Source organism: Rhea pennata, chromosome 14, assembly GCF_028389875.1.
Source record: "Rhea pennata isolate bPtePen1 chromosome 14, bPtePen1.pri, whole genome shotgun sequence".
Taxonomy (NCBI): Eukaryota; Metazoa; Chordata; class Aves; order Rheiformes; family Rheidae; genus Rhea; species Rhea pennata.
In genome coordinates, this window is record NC_084676.1 from 20,753,013 (window position 1) to 20,779,610 (window position 26,598).

At 42.3% G+C, this 26,598-nt stretch overlaps 1 protein-coding gene across 2 annotated transcripts; it reads left to right on the forward strand.

Moving 5' to 3' along the window:
* Positions 1-7,714: 7,714 nt before the first annotated feature.
* On the forward strand, positions 7,715-25,750 carry NDFIP1 (Nedd4 family interacting protein 1). 2 transcript variants are annotated; one of them, XM_062587435.1, is made up of 8 exons: positions 7,715-7,798; positions 17,009-17,096; positions 18,254-18,384; positions 19,288-19,375; positions 19,545-19,669; positions 21,599-21,665; positions 22,265-22,370; positions 24,767-25,750. In XM_062587435.1, exons 1-7 carry the CDS (start codon positions 7,757-7,759, stop codon positions 22,366-22,368), a joined length of 645 nt encoding a protein of 214 aa, XP_062443419.1. In that variant the 5' UTR covers positions 7,715-7,756; the 3' UTR covers positions 22,369-22,370; positions 24,767-25,750. The 2 variants fall into 2 exon arrangements, with proteins under 2 accessions (XP_062443419.1, XP_062443418.1); XM_062587434.1 differs by having other exon boundaries at positions 24,770-25,750.
* The last annotated feature ends 848 nt before the right edge of the window (positions 25,751-26,598 follow it).

Below are 26,598 nucleotides of genomic sequence, written 5' to 3' on the forward strand. Positions count from 1 at the left end.
AGGCGGCTGTGAGGAGCCCTGGGGCGTCTCGCTGGGCCAGGCAGAGCCGCCGGCAGTTGCACTGCAATGTAACAGCGGTGCCGGGAGGATCCCGTCTCCGCTGTTAGCCCCCTTCGGAGTGTGGGCGCCGGGTTGCTCGTCGCCCGAGAGGATGGTGAGAGCCTCTAGCAAAAGCGCTGACACTGTTCATGCTGCGGTTGAGAGAGCAAACTCCTTCCAGCTGTTTACCGAGCTTCTGTAGCTGATTAGCAATGTAAAACATGGAGTTTTCTTTCCTTCCTCCTCCCTCCCCTTTTTCCGTACAAAATGCTGGGCCTTGCATATAAAAATCATGAAGAAAAAAGAGTTTAAAGTGGTAAATTGGGTACCGTTTATTATAGAAGTATTTGTAAAAATGGTCTGATCTCCTTTTTTTTTTTTCCCCTCCCTGTGAGATAGCTCCTGGGGAAGAAGATGAATTGACTGTTTGGCTTAATAGTAATGGTAAGAGAACCTCATTCTGCAAATGTTAATGAATTCTTTTTATTGACATGATTATTTCCATTGAAATTTTGTAGGATTAGAGCTTAAAGTAGTTAGTTTAAATACAATAGTTAAGTACTAAGGCTGATAAAGTTTTTTTCAAATGAATCAAAATTATGAACTTTAAGAAAACTTTTTTTTTTTTTTTTTTTTTTTAAAAAAAACATTTTAAACCTACAAGACTTCTTGGAAACAGCATCTCACAAAAATATTTAAAAGGTAACATCTTAAAGTTCTTCTTTCTTTTCTTTCCTTTTTTTCCCCCCTTCTACTGGAATGTTACAGTGAATTGTAAAGATTTACTTGACTCAGCTATTCAGCTGGTATGGATGTATCTCAGCAACCAAAATTTGTAAGGCAAAGCCAAGAACAGTGTCTCGGGGGAAGGAACAATTGGCTTTCTTTCACATGCATTTGCTCTTGAAGCATTTTGTAATTTTTTTTTCTGGAGCTCTGACTGGTAGGACAGAATTCCTGTAAAGTTAGTTATAAACTATTTGGATGATGGCCCCAAAATTCTGTGCAAATCATCTGCCTGCCTGCCTTCCCAAGGGCGCTCATGTGTCAGGGACCTTGGCTCATTCAAGGACTGGCTATTTCCCAAGAGATTTAAGCTTGCTTGTATTATACTAAATTAATACAGTTGATGGTTTTTAGCATAAACTGCACTTAAAATCGTAGTACAAACAATGACCTATGGGTGCTTGTGCTGCTCCTGACAGGAGTGGTATCCCCCAAAAAACTCTTTACTGCTCTAGCTCCTTCCAAACTGTGATGGAAATGTGCTAAGCTCTCCTTGTAAGTCTTGATGAGAATTAAGAGGTTTGTTTAGACTCTGCTAAACATGTTTATAGTTCTAAATATTCTGTTGCATTGCACACCTCCTACTTCTGAGACAGCTTTTCACTTTCATGGGGGGTGGGGAGAAATACGGATTGCTTTCCTAGGATCCTGCCTATGCAGTTCCTTCTTATTTTAATAACTTAAATGGTCTTACTGGACTGATAGTGCCTGAGAAGTCTTGGCTTTGTCTGTGTTTGGATGGGGAATGATGGGTGTTACAGGTCTTAGCCAGATGGCTGTGGCTAAGTGTGAGGAGAGGTTTAGATCACAGAGACTAAACAAATTAAAAGTTGCCATGAGTTTTCGTCAGCACTGAGCCAGCAGGCAGATAAAGAGCTAAACGCAAAGGCATTCTCCATGCATCCACAGTGGAGGACAGTCTTGGTCTTCTTATATACTTCTACCCACCCTGTGGCCCTGTGTAAAATAGCTTACCAGCTTTTCCCATTGGGGAAATATCAGCATGATACAGTCGTTGTTTCTAAGGATAATGACAAGTATTACAGCTTATGTAGGTTCATGGGCACAGAACAGGGAAGCTGAACTAAATAGGAGGGCCTGTGCCTGCCGTGAGATGTAAGGACAGTAGAGACCTGGCCTAAGGTCTAAGCAGTTCATATTCTGAGTCAGCTTCACTCTATAATGTTGTTCCCTGTATATTTCCCACAAGAAGGGATTCTAGTAAACAAACCTCTTGATGTGCATGTTGTTGTGGGAATTGTAATTAAGTAAGCATTAGTAACTGGGACACACATGCAGCTTCTGGTGTGCAAAGACAAAACTGCTGAATAGCTCCATAGTTACAGTGCACCAGCACTTTTAGACTGCAGATAACACGCATCAGATCTCGCATCTTATACAGTTGCTATGGTAACATGGCAAGGTCGCTGAGATTTCTGAAAAGCAAATACTGAAGGCACAGAAAGCATAAGATTTGATTGCAGGATACACGATGAACTTCTCACGGCAGTGAGCTGCAGGACAACTGTGTTGCTTTCTCTGCTGTGATTTGATTGCTCTCAGGTTTGTTTGCTGTCGGCATGGCTGGATCCACTGTTACTTGCCCTGCTGCCTTTTACAGTACTACTTTGGTCCCCTGAGAAGCACTCAGAGGAGAGCTGTTTCGTTTGAGGATCAGGCTTACAACACAGCCCTGATGTCAGGACTGGATTTTGCACAGGGTGCCTGGTTTAAATTCAAATGCTATGGGTCTTTATTGATTGCAGAAGGCCTGGCTCTTGCTTTAATCTCCTGTGCAAACTGCTTTGATAATTACGGTGCACAAAGACATAAAGGCAGTAGAGAGCAGGCAGCTCCCAGTAAAAACAAAACATGTTTTAATGAGAGTAAAGAAAACCTTACAGCAGTACAAGAGAGCCAGACACGTGCATGTGCTGTTGCAGCTGTCTTGTTCTGCCCACATCTAATGTAACATAGGGCTGCATAAAGTATACAGATACTTAAGAATTACTGCAGGGCTGGCTTTATGTGTGAATAACATGCAGGATATTTTTACGTATGATTATTTATGCATGCTAATGTTTTCATATTTATAGCTAGCTGTTTAAATGTTGAATAACTTCCTGGTACAGGAACAGGCTATTTTATTCCTTTCCCTGCAAAGGCAGCAGATGGAAGGAAACAAACGTTTCCACTCTACAGAAGTTTAACCATGGGATTCTAATAAGCACATTATTTTCTTTTGCTCTGTATTAAAGTGACTAGAGTCAACAGCACTTGGATCCCAGGGCTTCTTTTATCAGGAAGGAGATGCTTGGGAGCATTGGGATTTTTTTTTCCTAAAAAAGCAGCCGTGAGAAATTTATCTGCATAAAGAACTCTCTCCAATTCCCATAATTAAAGTGTCTTTTTAATGTGCACCATCTGTCACCAGCATGTCCCACTTACCTTCTCACCCCTATTTATAAGAAAAGGAGAAACAAGGTTCAATGTTGGATAGATATGGAGGGGAACTGCTCTTTTCTGCAAGCCTCACTCTTTGCTTAACTTCTCCCAACAGAATCCAAATCCCAGTTATGAGTTTGTTTGCTGCTGTGCACTAGCAGCTACTATACTGTTCTGGAGAGCGCGTACACCAGTGATTTCCCGTTCCTGTTGATGAGTCTTGTGAGAAAGTTGGGAGGGCTTCACTCCTCACCATGTTAGGCGTTGTTAGTCTATACAGCAGGGGAGTTAATCTATATAGCAAAGGAGTAATAAAAACTGTTGGTTAATCATGATCTCTTGAATAGGTTGAAGAAACAATAGGGTGATCAAGGTGCTGGTGAAGTCAGTGAGTTAGGGCTACAAAAAAAACCCACATGCTCTGACAGATTGAGCTGTGCTGGGTTAAGCCAGTTTGGACCTCAGCTATCTGCCTTGCCACAGGTAGTTTGGTGCGTTAGCACAAACTCGGCTTCAATATGCAATAGTCAGAACCTTAGTTCTGCTGTTGAATTTCAGGAGGACAGAAGTCACGTTTGGAAAGTATTGCATCTTAATGCTGCTGCTATTTTCATTCCCCTTCCTTAAAATATTTATAGCTTATTGGGGCATAATTTTGTGCACCAGTTAACAAGGCACAAGTTATAAGTAGCCCACTCTGGGCTGTAGGATCATATGTGACTGCGCTTCTAATACTTGGCTGTGTAAGTATTCCTCATTAAATCTGACCAGACATTTTAGATTTGACTGAGCAGCTTTTATTATTACAATATACAGTCACTGAAAACTGCAAGTGTATTCAAAGCTGTATACGAAGTGATCCATGAGATCCAGCATCATGCTAGGGAACCTGTCGTTCGCCAGGATTTGATGAGGTATAGTGCAGCTTCCTCTCCAAAGGACTTTAGGCCAAGGGCCCAAACGTAGCATATTTGACTGGATGGCATGAAGGCAAGCACATAGAGAGGCATCAAGAAATTGTACCGAATAAAAAATATTAAGAAACAGAACAGCATCAAAGTGTATAATGGTGTCTCAAAATATGTTTTAAGACTAATTGCATATTGGTAAATTGCTAGAATAATTGATAGCCAGAGGCTATGTCAAAGCTAACTACATATGAGAGGCCTATCTCCTGCTTTTGTCTTTACTTTACATTTTCACAGTTGAAGAAATCTTTCATGTTGTTTTCTGGGAGGAATGTTTGTTAAACAGCATTTATTAATCTTCAGAAAAATCTCTTCAACCTAATTATGCAATTACATGCAACTGTGGGCTCCTATGGAATAGAAACAAAGAAATAGACCTTTAAATGCTAGAGCTGTTCATAGAGGCATCAGTAATGTAGCCACCCTTGCAACAAGTTGATACTAGGCATGCTGTAGAACATCGATTTTTTTTTAACCTCTATCATTGAATGTTTTTTTTCTAGAGACTTGATTATTTACATCTTTTCTCAATCTGTAGTACCCTGTGTGGAAGTGATAGCTCCAGACACTCAGAACACTCCATCTCACTTGGAACAAATCATAAATATAAAGATGTATGTCATTCTGTGTAATTGCTCTATTTTCTTTAGTTCTTTGGTCTCTGGTAACTTTTTATTGGATGCTGAAAAAGTAACATGGCAATTTTATGTAGTCTATTTTACAGATAAGTAGCTAGAGGGAACAGAGGAAGTGCTTATTTTAGTAATTTGTTATGTACTTTTAATGTCTGACACTATTGTAATGACTACTTTTGGTTCAGCTTTTTTAAAACTCACAAAAAGGTGTGCAAAACCCATACCAATGTAATAAGGATGTTATATGCTGCATTTCATTCCACAGTGTGAAGAAAAAAAAAATTGAGATATGTATGATCAAATTCTATCATTCAGTTTATTACATATTAAGTATGTATACCTCTGGAGGGCACAGGAGTACTACTCACTTTTTTATCGAAGAAATCATCAACTGTGGATAACAAGTTTAAAATTACAGACAGCGTACACTACAAGCACTTGGGGAACAAAGGAAACAACAGGACAACAGTTAATAGTTGACCCCAGCACAGTGAATGGATTGATGATCTAGAGTTTGATAGTGAACAGCACTTCACTGTTGATCTTACTTTTTTTCATAAACTGCCAATTGCAGACTATTTGCAAATGATTAAGCTATTAAACCAGAGAGTGCTGCAAAGGTATAATTTGACCTGTTAGCTCATGTGAACGCTTTGTTATTGCTTTTTTCTTAATTGGGTCACTTTCACTAAAATATTAGGAAAAAATGATCTCCTCCTCACACATCTTCTTCAGTTAATATCAGTTTGCCCATTTTCATATGTTCCTCTGATAAATATTTAGGCTATTTAGCAGTGTTCTGCTTATTTAAATGTGCCTGGTCTTAAAGTGTCTGTCTTTTGAGGTTTATTATTTAGTTTCTAGAGTACAATACTTATTAAAAATAATTAAAAGTATTCCTTTCATTGTTCAGTCATACACAGAAGAACACTTATGTACTACTTGGACTTTAGAAGATTTCCCATACTGTAGTTCTGTAATACTGCTTTCACAGCATACCCAATCCAGATGTTACTAAAAGACAATGACTTTGAGATTTATAATATCTCTTGGGAGAGATTTTGTATTGGAGGAAAGGTTAAAAAACACAGAGGCATGAAGTGATTTGCCTAAGACCATGTGGGAAATGAAAGCAGAACCAGTCATGCACTTAAACCACAGCATCAGCTTTCTAGAGCAGCTTCCCTACCTAAGAAAGGAAAATAAACAGAAAGCAGCTGGAAGAAGCAACTGTTACTTATATATTGGCCTTACTTGGACTAGATGGCCTGTTTAGGTGGTGATGTGCCTCTTGCTGGCCCTGAAATGGCTGGGACACAAACTTACCATTTCTTCAGGATACGTTCCAGTATCTTTTTTGAGGGCATGTACAGGTTGCTCCTGATTTTAGTCTTGAAGATGTCCAAATCAATCAGTGTACAGCTAATTATCGTTGTGGCTAAAGCTATACTTAGGGATATAATCCTGCCTCAGAGTTGAGTAAATCTGTATGTGTCATCAGAACAGCTTCTTAATGCAAGAGAGATTCTTAGTGCAAATTGTGAATCTTGTGGAAAGGTGAAACTGGACAGGATGATAGTGCTTTCAGCTCACGTAGTTTCTTCAAAGGTGTTTGTGTGCCAGAAGCCTGCATTTTCCTGTCTCCAGCATATCTGAGGAATCACTTCTTAAAGTTATTTTTGGCTGAAATCATTTATGCTTCTTGCTTTCCCTTTAACATGAGAACAGTGATATTCTTTCCCCTAGTTGAGACATAGGTGAAACATCTAGTCTTGAAAAGACACAATAGAGAAAAAAGCTCAACTCAGTAATGAGCGGAACACATTTGGTTATGGCTGAACGTGCAGTTCATTTTCATATCCGCAGATTTAAACTCTTCCACCTCTCTGAAGTTACAGCTTGGAATCCCAGTGGAGCTGATTCAGCCCTTCTCTTCTGAAAGAGGATATATTTAAGTCTAATCAACCTTGGTTGAATTGATGTTGGTAGTTTTTTACAAATTTGAACTGCACTGGTACAAAACTAGGGTTTTACTTGCTGGAAAATCTCTTAATCAGTGTAAAAATCCATGCAAAACATCTCAGAATAAACAAATTTATAATTCCATGTGGTTTCCCGTGAGTGTTTCTTTTGGATGAGATTTTGGATCTGAGCTGCCATCTGCTTCATGTGGATATTAACGATCTCATGACACTTTGCGAGGAGTTGGCCAACATTCCACGTCTGCTTCAGCGGCAGTGCAGCGTGTTGCATGCCTCTTGTCTGCCTGCAGTGCTTGAAATGATAATGCACGTATGTGCTGGCGTGCGTTGAGAGATGCGATAAATAATGCGCGTTTGTGCTGGCGTGCACTGATGGAGATGATACCATGTTTGTAACAAGCGTAACTAATCAGATTTTGTGCGTATTGACCCCACTTGGTTCTTGCTGAGGTGGCATTGTCTTTTTAGCGTGGATTTGCGTGATTTTTCTGCCTGCCTGGCTTGAATGCCTGACGTGGACGCTTTCACTCTGACTACCCCGCGTCTACGCGCGTGGAGCTCCTCGCGGTGCTCTTGGTGCCCGCCGCGGGCTGCCAGGGAGCGCGCGCGAGCACGGAGCGGCCCCAGCGCGCTGCGGAGCGGCCCCTGCGCGCTGCGGAGCGGCGGCTCCCCGGCCCGCGGCGGCGGGCGGGGCCGGAGGGGGCGGGCGGCCGTGACGGGCGGAGCGGGGGCCGGGCCGCGCCGCGGAGGAAGGGCCGCGCCGGGAGGAGGAGGAGGAGGCGGCGGCGGAGGCCGGAGCGCAGCGCAGCCAGGAGCCGCCGCGGCCCGCCGCTCCAGCAGCGCCCGGCGGCCGGGCAGCGCCGCCGCCGCCCCGCGCCCGTCCGCCCGCCCGCCCCGCGCCATGGCGGCCGCCGCCGAGCCCAGCAGCGGCCGCTACCAGCAGGTGAGGGCGGAGGGGCGGCGGCGGCGGCGCGCTAGGCCGCGGCGGAGGCCTCCGCGCTGCCTCGGCCACGCCGCCGCCGGGCCGCGTCCCGTCCCGGGGCGAGGCGGGGGGAGGCCCGGGCGCGGCCGGGGCGGGTTGACCTGGCCTCCCTTCCCCGCCGCCCGCCTCCCCCGGGCGCGGCCCGGGCGGGTTGACCTGGCCTCCCTTCCCCGCCGCCCGCCTGCCCCGGGCGCGGCCCGGGCGGGTTGACCTGGCCTCCCTTCCCCGCCGCGCTTCCCGGAGAGCTGACTAATTCCCCCTGCCTGGGAACCGGCGTTAATTTAATTTCGGCTTTTGCGTCTGGTCGCCGGGCAGCGGCTGAAGCCCCTCTCAGGGCGAGGACCGTCGGTAGCGAGCGTGCTGGTAAAGGCAGGTTTGGCTGTGCTCCGCTGTCCCGCGCGGGAGGCGTCGACGCGCTCGAGCCTCGTGCGTTCGGAGAGCGCGCGGCCGGGCGCGTTCGCCCGGCGGGGCGGAGGCGGGTTGGCGAGGGCCGCGCTGCTGCGGCAGGCCCTGCCCGCAGCCGCCCTGGGCCGCCGGCGCGGGGCGCGAGCGCCTGTGGAAGCCTCAAGGAAAACGTAGCGTCTTCTTCTGCTTTGTGCAGAACGGTTGTATTTCTTTACCAAGACTCTCTACTTGGTTTTGCTTTCGGAAGGGTTAGATGCAGAAGACCGGGTGCTTTTTGATACTGTCTTTCCCGTCAGGGTTTTGGAGTTCTGGCTGGCTCGCACGGGGTCCGGAAGGCCTTAACCGAGGGATCCCACGGTCTTGAGCTTTTTAGCCCGTGGAGGTGTATGTGAAAGCATGCTGAAGGACACTATTGCATTACTCTGCAGTGACTCTCTGTACCTGATTGATAAGAACAATACTGATTTCCTTACAGAGAAATGTGCAAAGCTGTCATCCAGCCGGGTCGTGCTAACACATCGGGCAGACACATAACAGACGCTGCCGTTAGTGCAGAGTATAACCCTGCATGGCGCTTCAGCGATTAGAAAGACAGTCTGTGCCCCAAAGGATTTATGTTATTTCAGACCAACAGATAATGAAGGTCCCATGAAAAAAACTGACGTAGTTGGAATGGGGAATCCTAAACAGCTATGCAAAAGTAAATATATTTATATGTTAGTTTTTAATTTTCTTGCTTTTTTTTCCTTGCCCTGTGCCAGAACTCTAGTGTTTGAATTGTCATAAAGTGTGTTATTGCTGAACTGATCCCTAATGCTTGTGTTGCTTAAAAAAACCCCCCAAAACAACAAAAAAAATGCACTGTGGAACTAAAGATGCAGAGTTGATATTTAGATGAAGAGAAGATCAGAAGGTAGAAGAATCTCTAACATTGAATTTGTGAAACATCTGTCATACGTTGAAACTTATTGTGCCTATGTACAACTAGTAAGTCTGTTCTTTGTGTCAAAGAAAGACTTGTAATGAACTTGGGACCAGCCGTAAGGGCTAGAGCTAAACACGGGATCCAGTAAATAGAGATAGCCTGGAGAAATTCCGAATAAGTTTTCACGTATCACTTAATCTTTAACTTCCTGGATTATGAGAGTGGAGGAGAACTGAAAACTTTCATTTTGAGGATTTTTGGTGGTGGTGGCTTTTTATGGGGTGGGGTAACGTGTTAGTGGAGTTAGATAACGTGTAATCAGGTGGTTCTTCTGTGATTAAATATGGTATATTGCATGGCAGAGGCACCCTGTTCCTACAGAAGTTATTTGTGTACTGACCTTTGTGCATAGGAACAGCACTATTAAATTCCAGAGACTCTTTGAATGTGTAAAATATTTGCAGTATTCTCTGAGTGTGTATTTTCCAAAAAAAGTAGTAGTTAATGAGGGGATATAACTAATCTGAGGACAAGAGGAATGAGTAAAGGAGTGCAGAACATATGTATTTCTTTTTTACTGTGTTCCTCGCAGAACTGTGTAGGTGTGGGCCCTTGCATCTGCCACAAGCCACCTTGGGTGCAAATTCAGAACCTGTATCAGCTTGCTGATACAGGGAGTGTTAAAATGATGTACATGAAATGTGATTTATTTTCTGAAGGTAACCTTGCAAAAGCCTTTTTGCTTTATTTAGGCATTTGATAATTAATAAAAAATAGCCAGTGATTGTGACAGTTTGATATAATGAACTGAAGAAGTACAACGCGGTGAAGCACAGAGCTAATGCCGAACCTCAGAGCAAGGATCTAAGCCTTACCATAGCCCTTTTATTGTGGAATACGGACTGGATAACCTGGAAGATGACTGATTTGAGTTCCTGCTCTTCCCGGCTGTGCTCAGTAGGATGTTTTTAGGATTAGGTGGCTTAAAAGCCTTTTGAGCATATTCCCCAGACTGTGAGTTCAGTGGCAAAACAGTATTTCATCTTCAGATTTGAAACTAGCCTCTGTTCTAGAAAAGATAGCGAGGCTTTTAGTAGGTTTATTTAAATTGTAAATTGATTGAGACATGCTTTTTACTTGAGACATTTGAAAATAACGTGATGTATATGATAATGTGAAACCACCTAGGAAACAGTGGATGTGTGAAATAATAAATACATGTTCCTTTTAAAGTGATATTTTCTTCCTGTCTGACTTGTTGAAGGCTTACGTGGATCATGAATCATTTTGTAATGGGATGTATGTAGGGGAAACATAAGGAAGAAAGATTTTTTCCGCTTATTTGGTTTTCTTTCAGTGAAACTGGAGAAGAACCATATTGCTCGTGTTATAATGCAAATGAATTTTAAATCCATACAAGACCAGAATGTTTACTTAGTATCTGAGAATACTGAAATGAAATACCGAAGGAGATGTCAATTGCCACCTGTTAGTTAAGCTCGTATTTAGCTTCTGAGTTTTAGTGTGTGCAGATCTAAAAGACACGGTATGTTCTCATCTGTTAGTTTTATGTCAGCAGTTAGAATTAGTGATGTCAGTGATTCATTTCCTTGGTAAGTTACTTGTAGTTTGCTGAAGACGGTTAAAAATGATAAGAATGATAAGGTAGTTTCCAAGGTAGGTTGATTTTGCATCTTTCATTTTTTTCTTTTGTGTATTCATGTAAGTTCCCCTTGCCTTCAAAACAGTGAAGATTTAAGGGAAAAAAAGGTGTAAGGCAAAGTGATGTCTTGTGCACAGCCGTTCTTCATATTCGGTTGCATCTAATGAGCCCTATATTTTATCCGAAACTGAACTACCTTCTGTGCAGCACAGTCTTTGTTCCAGCTGATTAAAGTCTCGATAAATGCGTACTGGGACCTAGGCTGTTTTGTTCTCAAACACCCGCCTCTGTAGGCGACAGTACGTACCAGGTGAGCTTGGAAGATTTTGGTAATTGTATCTAAAAACGTAATTACAGAAATGAGGTTTATTGCAGCTCTGAATTTCAAAGAACCTGGGAAAGATGATAAAACATTAGTTAGCCTAATATCACATAGGTTGGTTAAGAGCAGAAAACAACCTTTCATGCAGACTGTTCCTTTTTAGTATTATTATTATTGTCTCAGGTGTCAGGATAGTGTCTGACTCTTAGGTTTCTTCTGTGACTTTTCACTCATCACTTAAGTTGTGTGGGGCTCAGTAGCCCCATCTGGGAAGCAGATGTGGGAACAGTTCCTTAGACCTTCAGGTTGTTAAGTGATTCATAAGAGAGGTAGCACCTCTTTATATGGGCTTGGCATCGCATTTTAAAGGTACCATATTGAAAGCAAGTACCAAAAGTCTTGTGTTTGTGTATTCTGATTCTTTGTCATTGGAACTAATAAGCAAAATGCAATATTAAATTGTATCCATTCCTTCAGCTGCTGCCTTTTTGAAGCTGAAATATCCAATTTTGAGATATGTTGGAACAGCGTGATTTTTTTTCCTCTTTTTTTGATCAAAGATACTTAATATTCTTCATATCACAATTATTAAAAAAATTAAATGGTCTTATTAAAATATTTAAAAGGTAGAGTGCTTCTCTCATTCTGTGTTGAAACCATAAACTTTGAACACTCAAATCTAAGGACAGTCTGATCTACAGGCTGATTTTTGCCTTGAAAGCCTGTTTACATAGTCTAGCCAAAGCAAGGTAATTCCCTGTGTGTGCAGAAGCAAGGGAATTAGATCAGTATGTGCTGATCTATACTTCTGGGTCGTCAGACCATTAACTGCAGTGAGTCAGTGAAGAGTAACATGCTCGTGAGCACAGGTTGTATTTTGATGGGCGTAAAAGATGTTTTGCTCTTTCTTTTGTCTTTACTGTAGCAGCTCGGAGGGTAGTTGCAGACGCGGCTTTCGCCGTTCAGAGGGCTGCTGCTGCTGGACCCGTGCGTCCTGCGGTGCTGCGCCGGCGCGGCGGTGAGGGTGCTGCCTGGCAGGGTGCTTTGCAGGATCGAGGACCAGCTCAGGCTAGAAGAGACCTTGGGAGGCCGTTCCTAAAAGCGGGGCGAGCTCCGGTGTCCGACGTGGCTGCCCGGGTCCCGGTACAGAGCCCGGCGCTGGTTCTCGTGCGGGAGCGCTGGCGTCCGTGCTGGCGCTGGCAGCAGGCAGGAAGGGGGGAAGCTGGGGGGAGGATTTGCTTAGCCAGCACAGCTGCCATGTGTGTGACACCAAGGAAGGGCCTTCTAACCCCGCAGTGTACGCCTTGCGACGCCGGAGTCGTGCTGGGGAGAGAGGAGCCCTTCAGTGCTGCCGCTCTAATTTAGTTAAAGGAAGTGAAAGAGCTTGCAGGAGAAAACAGTCGTTTGCTCGTCAGGGAGGGGACTGCTGAGGGCTGATGCATGCAGGTAGACTTGTGTAGAAGCTTATCATTACGTTTGCTGATTAATAAGCTGATATGGAGTGATCGGGATCTGCAGCAGCATTGGGCAAAAGTCAGGATTTCATATCAGTAACTTTAAAGTGAAGCATAAGTCAATAAAATAATTATTTTCTCCTTTGGGGTTGGCAGAAACTCTCTTGTCTTCAAAAGGCCAAAGATAGCAAATGAGAAAAGTAAAGGGTGTTGCAGTTAAGTGAAACGTAACCTTTCTGTGAATAGACAGTTGACTTGCTGGACTATTCTCCAATTTAGTAAGGATGCACTTTTTTTTTAATGGCTATATATGGTTTGCAAAGGTTATGATTTCATTGTTCTGAAAAAAATCAGTGCTGTCACTTTTTTAAAAAAAGTATTGATTCTTTTTCAGTCTCTTACTTAGATAGCTACCTTTTAAAAATCTCTCAGAACTCTATTACCATAGTAACAGTGGAAGTGAGATCTGACCAGGGTTATCTGCAGTGCAGGGTTATTCCTCTGTGGGGTTTTTGTGCAGTTCTACCTTTCACATCAGAACTTGGAGAAAGAACTGAAATGCATTAAACATTGATGGCGTACTGCTGAGTTATATATGAGATGGTGCTGGTAGTAATCCTGCTTTAGTATAAAGATATGTGTATGTACTACTTTGTGCACAGGGCATTCAACTGAGATTTGTATTGGAGTTGTTTGTAGCCTAAGGACTCGTGTTAAGGGAAGGTTTAAAAAAAACCCAAAAGATCCAATGCTAGGTCAGCAGCCAATATGTTAAATTTAGAAAATTTGGAAGAATTAGAAAATGTATTTATTGGAAATATTTTTCCAAAATTTGTCTTGGAAATAATTTCAAATAATTGTCTAAGCATTGAACTTCAGTGCTGCTGTGCATATATTTTTATTTGATAGGCCTCAGCTGGGTTAGGGGACAAGTAGAGGCAATGTCTTTCTCAGAGCCAAATTGCTGGTGACTTCTTTGGAAACTAAACATCCCTGGGTCTTACCCCATTGTCTCAGGCAACTATTCTGATATTTTAGTAACCATGTGAAAAAATAACTCAGCTGAACTTTTGTTTTAGTGACTGTATATGTTACTGTAAGGACTATATGTCGTCTTGATGGAAAAAAGCCAAGAACCGTGCTTTAAAAGCTAACATCCATCAGTGAATCAAAGGAAAAGTAACTAACAGCCTCAGCAAAATCGACTTCAGTCAAACACTGATTTAATCAGATTCTCCTGGTTCTGGAGACTTTCAGTGGTAGCCTAAAGGGCAAATTGCCTGCAAAACCAAGTAATACAGCCGCCTTAATTGTGTATACCTGATGCCTGCACCAACTTAGATGGAAAAAGCAAGGCTGGTGCAGGCGGAGCAGCGCTGGGCCGTGCGAGCCCTGATGATTCATTCTTCCTGTCACATGAACCCTTACTGCTTTGCTAATAGCACTTAGTTGCGTTTTAGATGCCTGGAATCATTAAAAGGTTGGAAGGCATTTCTGTAGCTTGTCCATTAGAAAGAAAATCTGTTCTCTATAACTGTGTACGTTACAGAGCCTCCAGCTCATTTTTTAAAGGTAACTGCCTTTTTTGTGTTGTTACTTAAATTTAGTGATTCAAAGCTAGCAGTAAGTCCAGCTTGTTTTCTCCAGTGTCACTTAATTGTAAGAATATATCTTTCTTATTCTTATTGGCAGAAGGTTGCCTTAAAAATATTCTCAGCTTTCTGTGTCTGTTTTTGTTTTGTCTCTGGCAGGGTTGTCATACCTAGTGCTTTCCTTTCCCCCTCCATGGCTACTGCACGCTTAGGTTTTATGCCTTCTTTCTTCCTTCCTTTTGAGTATTAGGGATGTAGTTGGAGGTTTTCTGCCCTTCCACCATGAAAACAGCAAGTCGTGCAATGCCTAGAGAGTGTCTGTATCATGTCAGAGCCTTCGTCATTTGTAATAGCCTGGGCCTGTATGTACAGGAGAAAAGGTTGCACGAAAGTATTAAATATTCGCAAACAGTCTGAAAGTGAGCCTGGTAGAAGACTTTCTGAAAGTTCATAGAAAGCAGAGCTGAGAGAGGCTGAATTAACCAGCTTGACCTTTCTGCATTTTACTAGATTATTTGTTAGGTTGCTCCTCTAGTATTGTATCCAGGCTGTTCTTGTATTTCTGCAGCAGTGGTACATCTCTGTTGTCTCTCAAAAAAACAAAAGCATCTTCCCTCCCCCAGTCCCTTATTTTAACGTGCCCTTGCTCACAGGTCACAGTCCGCTCGCTCTTTTAATGACTGGGCTCACGGGTTTGTAAGGGGTTTCTGCTATCTGGCGACTGCGCGTGCCGAGTTAGCTGATCGGGGAGGAGAGAAGCGCGTCGCTGCGGGAGCGCCGGCGCCGGCGCCTGCTCCCGCTCGTGCTCCGCGGCTCGGGCGAAGCCGCAGCTCCCGCGGGCAGGGCCTGCCCCCGGCCCCGTGCCGCATAGCCGCCCCACGTGCTTTTCGCTTGCCTCCGCGCCGCTGCGGTGCGAAAGGTCGATTTGGGGCAGAAAGCCCAGATTTGGCTGGGGGCCGGCGTTTTAAATGCCTTCTCCTGCCTGGTCAGCACATGTGTGCTCAGAGGTGCTCCGGGTTTAATATCGACTTGCGTTTTCACCTGGATCCCTTGATTACTCCTCTTCTGCAAGGAAATGGTTCAACTTTGTGTCAAATCAGGAGTTTTTAGCAAGAAATTTGCCATCCCCTTTCCTTTCTCTGATGCTAAAGAAGGGGTAGAGGTGCGCCCCTGCCAGACAGGAAAGCGGTGGCAGTGGGATGCATCAAAAGGGCAGCGCTGTTGTGGAAGGCGGTTGTGCTGGACACGTGGTTGTGGATGCGGCAGCAGGGAGGAGGAGGAGTGGGAGGCCGCTGGGGCGGCGTGTCTGGCCGCGGCGCAACAGCCGGCGACCCGCGGGCACTCGAGCTGGGTCCGCAAGTGCTGGCGCAGCTGGTCCCGCGTGCCGTTGTCCAGTTAATGGCAGAGAAAACAGTCCACGCTTTCTAGCAAGCTTGAAGGACTTGGCTGTCAAACAGTTCGGATGTGTGATAGTTGTTTCCTGGCGCAAGTCTAATGAATTGCATTTAAATATCTCAGAGTTCTGGATTTGATTTCACAGAGGACATGGATGTAGTTTGATCCTTTGATCTTAGGCAGCAGCAGGAGAAAAACAAAGAAAGAAAAGATACAGAACAGTTATGTATTAAACAAGACCTTCCTTTAGAGGCGTGAGCTGATCTCTTTTTCCTGCGATAAACAACTAAAAGAAAAAGTCAAAGCTTTTTAGCAGTAATAATAATAAAAAGCCCCCTTCTTAAATGCTTGCAAAGGATTTTTCCTTTGGAAAAAAGGCCCCAGATGCCTTTTAAAAGAAAAGAAAGAAAAATATCACAGATTGCTTCTAGAATATTAGCATTAGTATGCATGAGAGCGTGTTGTTAAGGTGTTAAGAAAGAAGTTGCAGAATTGCTGTTGCTTAACAGTGATTGCAAAAGAGGGTAGTATCTCTCTATCCAGGCAAGTGGTTCAGTCCCAAGGTGCTTTTTTGATAGGAGTTGACTTTCTGGTTACAGACTTATTTTCTCTGTCAATGAGATGGTATGAAATAGAAAGAGCAAAAAATTTTGATAGCTAATTTTAAATGCCGTTCTGATGCATCCTGCTTGGGATGCTCCTGCCTTAGTGTTTTCAGCGACTGTGATCAAAGGCTGAGTTCCCCTGCCTACTTCATGCAAGTGACACATTGTATATTTGGTAAGCTTTATAGTTATTTATACAGAGTTGGTGGGAAGCACAGTGCAAAAAATAAGCTTTCTTCCTTTCAGTCATATAGTGTGAAAGGGTGAGGGGAAATGGCAAGATTTTTATTTGCATATATCATTATGTAATGTATCTACTGAAAAAAATTTCTTTGCAAAGCCACAAAACTTTCTTAGCAAAGTACTGGAGTCTGCTCTTGAGTATCTCTTGCTATTTCCTCTTTTTAACCTCAGGCGCAGGCAGTTGCAGCTCCCAGCTAGTATGAGCTCAGAAATCATAAGAGTTCGCTGGGAAATGGACAGGTGCTGAAGATGTATGCTATGCTTTATAGGTGTCCAGGTGCGTGAAGGTATGACTTAAAGATGCATTAAAACTGACATGGCGTATCGATCATTTCTAGTGGGAGTGATTTGGAGTGAAGCATGGCAACTGCTCGAAAGCCACGCAAGGCAGCCTTGCACGGGAAGAGGCTACTGCATGCGATTAAAACTATAGGGCCAATTTCATAGAACTTGGGAAACCTGTCAGAAGCTCAGCTGGGCCACGTATATCCCTCTCCTATAAGACTGGAATTTCCTTTCCCTGTCTCTCTCTCCACCTGTTGTTATACTGTGCTTGGGTCTTTTCAGCTGCAGAACGAAGAAGAGCCAGGCGAGACTGCACCAGTGGTAAACGATGCCCCTCCACCTTACAGCAGCATTTCCGCAGAGAATGCAGGTAAATTCAGCTGAAAGGAAATGGCTGCATTTGTTCTACTGTTCTTTCTTACCTCCTTAACTGTTCTCCGTATTGACCGATGGCGTTGCAGCTTCCTTACTGAGGCTGCAAAGGATCAGAATTGATCTGAAGAGACTATTGTTACTTGTGGTTTAGAAGATGCAGTTTGGCTACATTGATCTGATGTCATCCCATAAAGTGGTGTTCAAGTTGCATTTCTCAGTGCTCTTACTAGATTGAAGACAGTTTAAAATCAAAGAGCTGTGAGGATTTGTGGTTCCCCTCTCATTACTCAGCATTTGGATGGTACTCTGCTTCTTCCAAAAAAAGACATTATTTTAAAAGGATTAAAGAATTTACTTTTTCTGCAGTTTTCAATATCTATGGACTTGGTCATAAGGGTTATACTTCTTCTGAATCACTGTCATATGACTCACTAATAGCTTTAATAGCTTTAGTGAAACTACTTTTTTGTGCTGGTTTTGTATCAGAGTGTTTTGTTTAGGTAAATCTCTTCATTTCTCCTCCAGACCATAGCCAACTGTTACAAAATTTGGGAAACAAATATAACATATTGTCAGTCTCAGTCAATCAGTTTTGGATAAAAGTTTGAATATTGTTTTCCTTGAGATACCTATCGAGCTGTTAGTGCACTAATTATGAAGATGTCCCCATTAATTCTCATTCCTTAATACTTCTAAGAGATTGGGACTCAGAAATGCTATATTTGCTTTTTATTCCAACCCCTTTCCCCTCCAGCAGGAAACAATTTGGAATCTTTCTCTGGAAAAACTGGTCACCGATGACCTAAGGTTTGCAATGATTCTTATTTGACTCACTGATACCACTTGGAGTTTGAAAGTATGAATACTTCTGTTTTATTGAAACCGTGAGAGTCACAGCATGTATTGTTGTTCTAAAAATAAGTACAGCCAGGCTTGTTAACGGAGTGGTCTTCATATTACTTTGTATTCGATAAGGTGCTCCTGTGTTTTTAGCTTTTGTGTGTGTAGAGGGGAATGGTAGTTGGCAAGAAGGGTGCAGAGCGAATAGGAGGTGCAAGCTTTGAAGATCTGGAGTATAGGCATATTTTGAAGCCTTCTGAAATGTCTCCTAAGGAACTGGCAAATTATGTCCTGTGTAATTTTCTTCTGTAGCTTATTTTGACTACAAGGATGAGTCAGGATTTCCAAAGCCTCCCTCATACAACGTGGCCACAACACTGCCTAGTTATGATGAAGCAGAGAGAACTAAGGCTGAAGCCACAATTCCGTTGGTTCCTGGAAGAGTAAGTGCACTGGGCTGGCTGTACGTCCTTCAGATTGCTTGTGTAGAGGGAATGCTTTAAGTCTTGTCCATCAAATGTCCTGACCGTTTTTTAAACTTTCTGCGATAGTGATATTAAAGCTCCCAAGAGTTCTGTGAGTGTATTTCTTAATTTTTGTCCAGGCAGCTACAATGATGTCAGACACCTCAGTAATGTCAGTATGTGCTATCCAAATGATAATGTGCTATCCAAATGGTTTGGCAAGCTGACAGAAGCACTGTACTGTATCTGTGTGCACTGTTTTCTTTTCTTTTCTTTTTTTTTTTAAGGTTTAGGATTAATTTTCAGCCAGCTAGCATATCTACCATTGTTACTCTTAATAAGTTGACTTTTTAAAGAGGTCAGTGTAGCTGATGTAAGAATGATAAAGCCATTCTCTCTGTCAGAAAATATTTTTTTCATTTTTATTTTCAACTTCATCCCTTGTTTGGCCTGTTCTTCAACCCTGTTAGTATCAGATACTGAGTACTGGTTATATTTCTTTATAGGAGCTAAATTCCTTGCTGAGGTCATATCTTTAATTTTACTACTGAGTAGAGGAATTCCTTATAGCCAGAAAAAGAGCATACCTAATTTTGACTACTTAAAAAAAGGAAGAAAGAAAGAAAGAAAGAAAATTACTGCCACTGACTTGATATTTCATGCCCTTGGAATTTTTTCCTGCTTACATTTTAAGCCTTTTGAGACTTAGGGGGATTTTCTTAAATGTAAAATAAGCATTTTGTACCCCTCCATTGTACACTACTTTCTGAGAACTATTCAAGTTACTGGCCCTTGCTTGAAAAACTACTTGCAGACTTCACTTTGCTGTATAGACTGGACTGTCGTAAATCCACTCACCTTTCTTCTACCTTTGATTTGCAGGAGGATGACTTTGTGACACGGGATGACTTTGATGACACTGATCAGCTGAGGATAGGAAATGATGGCATTTTCATGCTAACTTTCTTCAGTAAGTAGATCATGGAACTTAATTTTTTTTAATCAGTGACCCCAAGTAGCTAGCCTAGTTTCCCACTTATGTTTATGTAGCACCAGGAAAAGCCTGGTCCTCCAGTTTTGAGGAATTTGTTTTTCCTTGGAAGAGGGCTTAATCTGCTGCTTTTCTCCTGCTTTCTCAGTGGCATTCCTCTTCAACTGGATCGGATTCTTCCTGTCTTTCTGTCTGACTACTTCAGCTGCAGGACGGTATGGGGCCATTTCTGGATTTGGTCTGTCTCTTATTAAGTGGATCCTTATCGTCAGGGTAAGTTTAGAGCAAAAAATAAATATAGAGATGCTACTCTATTCCCTTTTGCCCTCCACTTTTTAGTTCATCTCTATTTATGTTGAAATGCATTTTGAGCATTTAATTTTGAAATGCATTTTGAGCCCTTATTCACTGAGGACGAAGCTTTTCCGTCGTGCTACCCTGTTTATATGGTCAGATGCTAGGTTTATTATTGTAATAAATGAGAATAAAGGTTGCATCTCCAAGTATGTCTCCTTTTGACTTAGCTATTGTATTGAATCAAAATTTGTTTGTATGATGAGCAGTAATGAAATTCTCATCTTCACATTTATCCAGGTAAGGCAAGCCCTACAGTCAGCAGAGTGGTTTTTCTATGCTGTAAGATGTTCTTCAGGTGCTGCCCTGAAATATAAATATTTTCTAAAAATGTGGGAGTTTCTATGAGCATGACTGATGGGGGGTGGAAATGGGGACCGGAAGATTAGGAAGAGTGAGTGTTTTTTTTGCTGAAAGAGTGCACAGAGCCCTCTTGGCTCGCGGCCGGGGAAGCTCGCCAGGGCCCTCTGGCGCCGTTTGCATGCAGCAGGCGCCGTGAAGGAAGCCTGCTTTCCCTTTTAGTCTTATTTTTCATGCAGGTAAACTCTGTGCCTACCCGGTTTGTTAAAAGATCCAGTGTTTCCCTGCTGCCCTGGATCAGACAGGAGGGAAAGGGAAGACTTGTCAGAACTGGGGTGTGTGGTAGGAGCCCAGGTGCAAAGACAGGTCCTGCTGGGACTAGACGTCTGCCTACAGAAGCAAGAGAGGCTGACAACGTTTTTAAAACTTGGAAGAAGGAAGGAGAAATTGTCCTGAAAATAACTTAAAGGATATAGGTGTGCTGGTGCTGTAAGAAATGAAGGGGAGGAGAGAAGCCAAGCGAAACTATTTCTTTAGAGGGGATGCCAAGGAGCATTTTTCAGACAAGCTTTAGGCAGAGCCCATGCAAAGCTGGTGGCTGTGGAGATTCCATGCAGATGTTCCATTTCAAACAAAAAAAGCTCATTAGATGTGGTAAGTAGAAGTAGAGAGCATTAGCATTAGGGCTGTCATGTCATCCCTAATCTTCTTGAGCTAGGAATTAGAGTTTGTAAATGTGGTATCTCTTAAATTTCTACAGGAAAAGTTAATGTTTTTGGGGGTGTCTTGTAACAGTGGTCCTAAGCACTATGTGCTAGAATAAGAGGTGTGACAGAAACAGGTGTTCTTAACTCTGTATTTGATTTAAACTTCGGATTATTTTTACCTTTTTGTATTTGATTTAAACTTCGGATTATTTTTACCTTTTTGTGTATTTTAACTTGAATAGAATTAAAAATTAAATCTATAGTGTTAAACACTGCCCTAATAAATTTCACTACTTTAGTAATGTTGGTGCCTTTCATTCAATAGGTAACAACTTTCTCAGTAGACTATATTGTCTACTGTACAGATCTGGTATTTCTCTTTCTACAGTACTTTTATTTGCTGAACTGTCTGGCCTTATAGTGTAATTAGCAACAGTGAACTGTTGCAAACCTGGTCTTCCCTTTCAAAAGTTGCAGGTATGATTGAGCAGCAAAGGTGCAAGGGCAAGAAGAAGTATTTGTTCAATAGTGTATTTCTGCTCCTCTGATCACAAGTTTATGGCTGTGTATTGAACCTGTTCCATTCCCCTGAGAGTCTGTACTTTGATATTGTGTAGAAAAATCCAAAGTGAAAATTCATTCCCTCTGATCTATAGTAACAGTTACAGAGCGATGACAAGTAACAGTCTATAAACCCTCCTGGATGTAGAGGTCTTGATTTGGTTACTGCCAAAACTGATTTGATTACTGAGAACAGATTTGGGTTCAGTAACTGTCAAGTGCTCTAACCTTTTTTTTTTTTTTTTTTATTTTCCTCTCTCCTCGTTCCCCCCCACCTCAGTTCTCCACCTATTTCCCAGGTTACTTTGATGGTCAGTATTGGCTTTGGTGGGTTTTCCTTGTACTAGGTAAGAGTTCTGTTTTAACTGGCTATTCAAATATGCATGTTTTGGTGTAAAGCTGAAATGTAACGCTGAAAATACTTATCTTATGCTCTTACTGAAGGCTTTCTAGGTTTTAAAGGTACACATGCACACTGTCCTTTCGTTGTCATTTCTTGGTGACAATTCTTCATTTATCATCCAGAAGGAGTAAAGAGCAGAATGATGCTTGTCTTGATAGTAACTGCTGTCATATCTGTTCTTACGTTTTGATGAAATAAAATACAGGAAGGTAGCCTGTGGAAAGGTCATGTTTGAAGTTGGTGGTATGGGTACTATCACAGGGCAAATTGGCACACAGGCTCGTGGACTATCAGAAGTTTTATAGTTGGCTAGAGAAATGGCTGAGGAAAGCAATCCCCCTCCCCCCCCTTTTTTTTCCCCAGTTGCGTGAAATTGAGAGATTAGGTGTCACTGATGCCAAAAAAATTCTTATGTTCAATCAGCTCTTGGGCATCCCAGCAAATTAGGTCTCTCTGTGGCAGCAGTGGTAAGTTGAACTGCTATTACTCTAGTTGTAGGAACAAAATCTGTGTTAACTGGATAAATGTGTTTCTTCCATCTAGGTTTTCTGCTGTTTCTCAGAGGATTTATTAATTATGCAAAAGTTAGGAAGATGCCCGATACTTTTTCCACTCTCCCCAGGACCAGAGTTCTCTTTATTTACTAAAGGTAAATTTTCTGCTTTCCCTTTTTTTGGTTTGGTTTGGTTTTGACTCTCTTTGACTCTTTCAGGCTAGATATTTTTTGCTTCAATATTTTTAGAACACAAGGTAATAGAAAAAAGAGTTTTTTCTTGGTATCCCATACACAGCCCTGTTTCTACAGATCTGCAGAGCAAGAGTCCAGATTGGTGTGGTTGCGAGCAGAGAAATACTTAACATTTCCTCTAGTTTTTGCTCTGAAGAATTTTAGACACATTAGATTCCTTGACTTGAATTGTAAAAACAAAATCTCTGCCCCTTGGTATGACACTATTTTTGGCAGGTGGGTCTTTCAAAATAAATAACATGCCTGAAACATATGGTATGTCCTAAACATGAGTAAAGGTCGCAGACGAAGTGTGGGCAGAAGATTATGCCAGTGTCTTTGGCTTATGTCCCAGAAAGAACAATTTGTCTGAACTTTGTATGCTGTTTGAATTTTCTGCTGAGTTCCTGGAGAAATTCAACCCTTGAACACATTTTCTCCTTGGAAAGCACTCCCACATATGTTGAATATACTGTCCTATCTGACCACTTTTCAAAAAAACTTAATGTTTAAAAGTCTTCAAGGCCTTAATATTTTTATCTTCTTACTGGGTTCTTAAAGATGGAGGTGTAAGTATATGAACCCTTCTAGCATGATTTCCGTGTTACAGCAGATGATGGCCTTGCGTTAATTGTCCCTCCCTGCGGGGAGGAGGAAATCCTGTAGTAGGTTGCTTCCCAGACGGTGGGTGCAACATGATGCTCCCTTTAGAAATATGGCGATAACATTAGATTTCTGCAGGATAGAATTGAAACAGTTGCAGCTGGAACGGTAGTATAAAGAAACAAACCAAACTCAGGCTTTACATTAGGTGTCATTAAATTGCTCGGAATTTTAAACCAAGGCTAATATTCTAAATCCATTTTTTTTATTAGAAACTTCAAATTGCATAAGATTCTGCTTCATTTTCTGTCTATAATGAGAACATGCTACACAAAACAAGTGTTGTGCTGTGTTTTCCAGTTTGAGTTTTCCAGGGTGATTGTTCTTAGTCAATTTATTTAAGTGTTTGTTTTGTTTAAACAAGTTGCTGGTTTATGGTGGACTTTTCTGTTGACCTCCTCCAGGATTTGTGGTATCCTCTGAAAATCCTGCTGAGTCACCAGAGGTTTTAATTCCCCTGACTACAGTCACGTAGTTTGAGCATTTAAATATCAGCAGTTTCACCTGTAGTTTATTCTTCTCAGTGAACACATTTTTCTTTTATTTTCTTTACTGAATGTTGCTTTTCATTTATTATAGGAACTCTGTGTGGTTTCTTATTGAACAGCCTTTAAGGCCTGTGTTTGGAAATGGAGATTATAATTTTAGTTACCTTGCTTGAGTCCTTGATAAAGCTTGCAAGGGTGGAAGTTTTTTTTTTCTTTTTTTTTTTTTTTTGGTAACTTTAGCACTTCCAAAAGCACTATCTCTTACAGGTGTATTGAGATAAATGTCCAGTATTGCTTCTAAAAATTACAGTTTTGATGCTTCCACAGAAAATAAGTCTTTAATCCTAAATTCTAAGAAAGAAAACACAAAAGCTTTGATTTTTTTTTTAATACATCATTGTGCTTCAGATCAGCTTTCCTCTGTAGGACATAATGAAAAGGGTGTGGTAAATGATCATTTTCATTTTAGAACGGGACTAATTTTTAGAAAATGAGGGCAGATGGGAAGGAGTAATTTGTGCAAGTCAGAAAGTAACTGGTGAAATGAATCTCTCTGAAAGCTTGGCATATACTGTTTAATCCATGTGTACTATTAACTGACACTGGAACTGCTGGGATTTTCCTTTGCGTGTGACGACTTGAACTGGTCGAGTATTGTCCCGGCGAGTGCAGCAGCTGTGTGACAACTGCAGGAGTTGGCTGTTGGATGTCAGGTTTCAGCAGTTCCAGTTCAGCATTACTGGAGTAGACAATTTATGAGAGCACATGCCTCTGTGGTACCAAAACATTTGATTGAAGAATAGAAAGAAATCATAGTGATAGTGGATGAATACAGCATGTAAAAGTCACTTTTTTTTTCTGTTCTCGTTGTGCAAATGCAGTGAAATTTCATGTATCTTCAGTGTTTATGCCAGTAATTCTAAAAGCTTGTCTGGTCTAGTGTCTTTTTCTCTCCCCCCCCCCCCTTTTTAACTTAAGAAATTTTAATTCTTCAGAATTGTAAAATAGGCATAAAACTACTGAGCATTGTGCCATCGCTAGTCATGTCGTTGTGTAGGGAGATACTTCATAAGCCTTTAGACATCCTGCACTTTGTGAATTACATCCTTCTGTTATCCAAAATAACAATCTAACTATAGTGTTTCAATATTCAATATCCTTCTCCAGCAGATGTTTTCTGGCAAACGTCTTCCTGCGTTACTGAATTCTCCCCCAAGAAGTAACAGGACACCTGCAGGAAGTGAATCAAGACTCTGAAACAGAAGAAAAATAATCACCTGCTTTAAAATAAATAAATAAAAGTACTGTTGGGAAAAAAAAGGAGAAGCATTTCTATCTATTTGTTTCTAGGTGTAAAATTTTAATTATTAATGCAGAATTCTGTAATCATTGAATCATTAGTGGCTAATGTTTGAAAAAGCTATCGCAATCGAGTTTGTGACGTGCTAATAAAGCCTTATATAGTATCTGTAGTAATTTCAGTAGCATGAGCGATGCCTCCGTAGCCAGCAGGGGACAGTCGTGCTTTATTTCGTCCTCCATCCTAAGAGCGGGTTTGGACTCCGGTATTTAGTGTACAGTGCGCAGAATGCTGCCTGCCCCGAAGGGATGATCTCGAAAGCTGAAATGACGGTGTTGCTCTGGTCGCCTGCCCTTCTGCTGCCCAAGTGGTGCACCGCCGGGGTGAGCTGTGTCTGAAAGGAAAAACTGGTCTACACAGTACAGATTTTAAGGTCTAATGGGAGGAGTGTATTGTTTTGAAGGTGGCACAAGTATTAATTTTTAATATTCTATATTCTAAATGTTATAGTATACTTTACTTTCATACTACCTACTTTTTTGACTATATAGGGGTTTTCACAGTACATGTTGGTAGTGTAAAGATGAAAGATCACATTGCAACTTTGTATAAAAAAATATCTTGCAAAACAAAGGCCTTTTTTTCCTTTGGCTTGAGACTTTTGAGACAATTCCTAACATACCTGTAATTCTTGCTTTTATAATTTATGTTAGCAGAGACTATGATGTGTTATAAATGTAGATTTAATGTGCACTTCTGTGCTTTCTGCCAAGTGGTAATTCACTTTGGAGTTTTACTATGTTAAAACTGTAAATATAGCAGAACATTAATAAATGTCACTTATGTAGCAATTTTTGCTGTAGATGGTTGTTTGATTTAGACTGTATACTTCATTGTTTCTGGTTATTGGGTACAAATGCTGATTATCTGATGAAATGTCTTTACTTTTCCACAGAAGGTGTAAGACAAACTTGATGATGATCTCCACTTCCAGGTAGCTTTCTTCCTTCTTGTAGCCAGATTTTCTGGTCCTGAGGTGATTTCAGTTTCAGCCTCTTTTGGGGCAGTTCAGGAAACTGTGGTTCCAGAGACTTCCTTTTTGAGCACGAAGAAGCGTACGCAGAGAGAATTATTCAGGTTCTTCTGCAGGGCAAAACCTGCAGCGTTCGGGAACGCTGGATCCCATTTGCCCAAACTTGGTAGATCAGCCTGGTGTTTATTCCCGTGGCATTTGGGCCTTATTTGGTCTTGTGTGTTCGGAGAAGTAGAATATTTGGCATTCCTGCTTCTCTTCGCGCGGCGGCCTGAAGCCTCGAGCGCCGGCGCGCGGCCGTGCTGGCTGCCCTCTCCCAGGGCACCCAGGGGTGCTGTGCCGAAGGGGGAGCGCGGACCCCGGCAGTCACTTCGGGTCCCTGAGAGCTCGGCCGCCTTCGCGCCGGTGGCCGGTCTGCGGTGACGGGCTCTGGCCTTCCTGCCGCCTTCTGCCAGCCCGCTGGTTTTCTCCTGGCAGCGTTGTGGTTTTGGTGGCCCCGGACGTCGCGGATGTGACCGTCGGAGTGCTCCGGCTCCCCGTTTCGGCGCGGAGGCTCTTAGACTCCTTTAGACCGACCCCGTGTCCGTCTTTGGCCTCTGGTCTCTGGAGGGTAACGAGAAAGGATAACGGAGATCCGGATCCTGTAGTGAATCACCCTAAACTTAG

Bases quoted from the DNA above. Each gene is read 5' to 3' on its own strand.
- NDFIP1 (XM_062587435.1), top strand. From the start codon at position 7,757: ATGGCGGCCGCCGCCGAGCCCAGCAGCGGCCGCTACCAGCAG. The intron at 7,799-17,008 runs GTGAGGGCGGAG...GGGTCTTTTCAG, and splicing joins GCAGCGGCCGCTACCAGCAG to CTGCAGAACGAAGAAGAGCC. The intron at 18,385-19,287 runs GTAAGTGCACTG...TTTGATTTGCAG, and splicing joins TTCCGTTGGTTCCTGGAAGA to GAGGATGACTTTGTGACACG.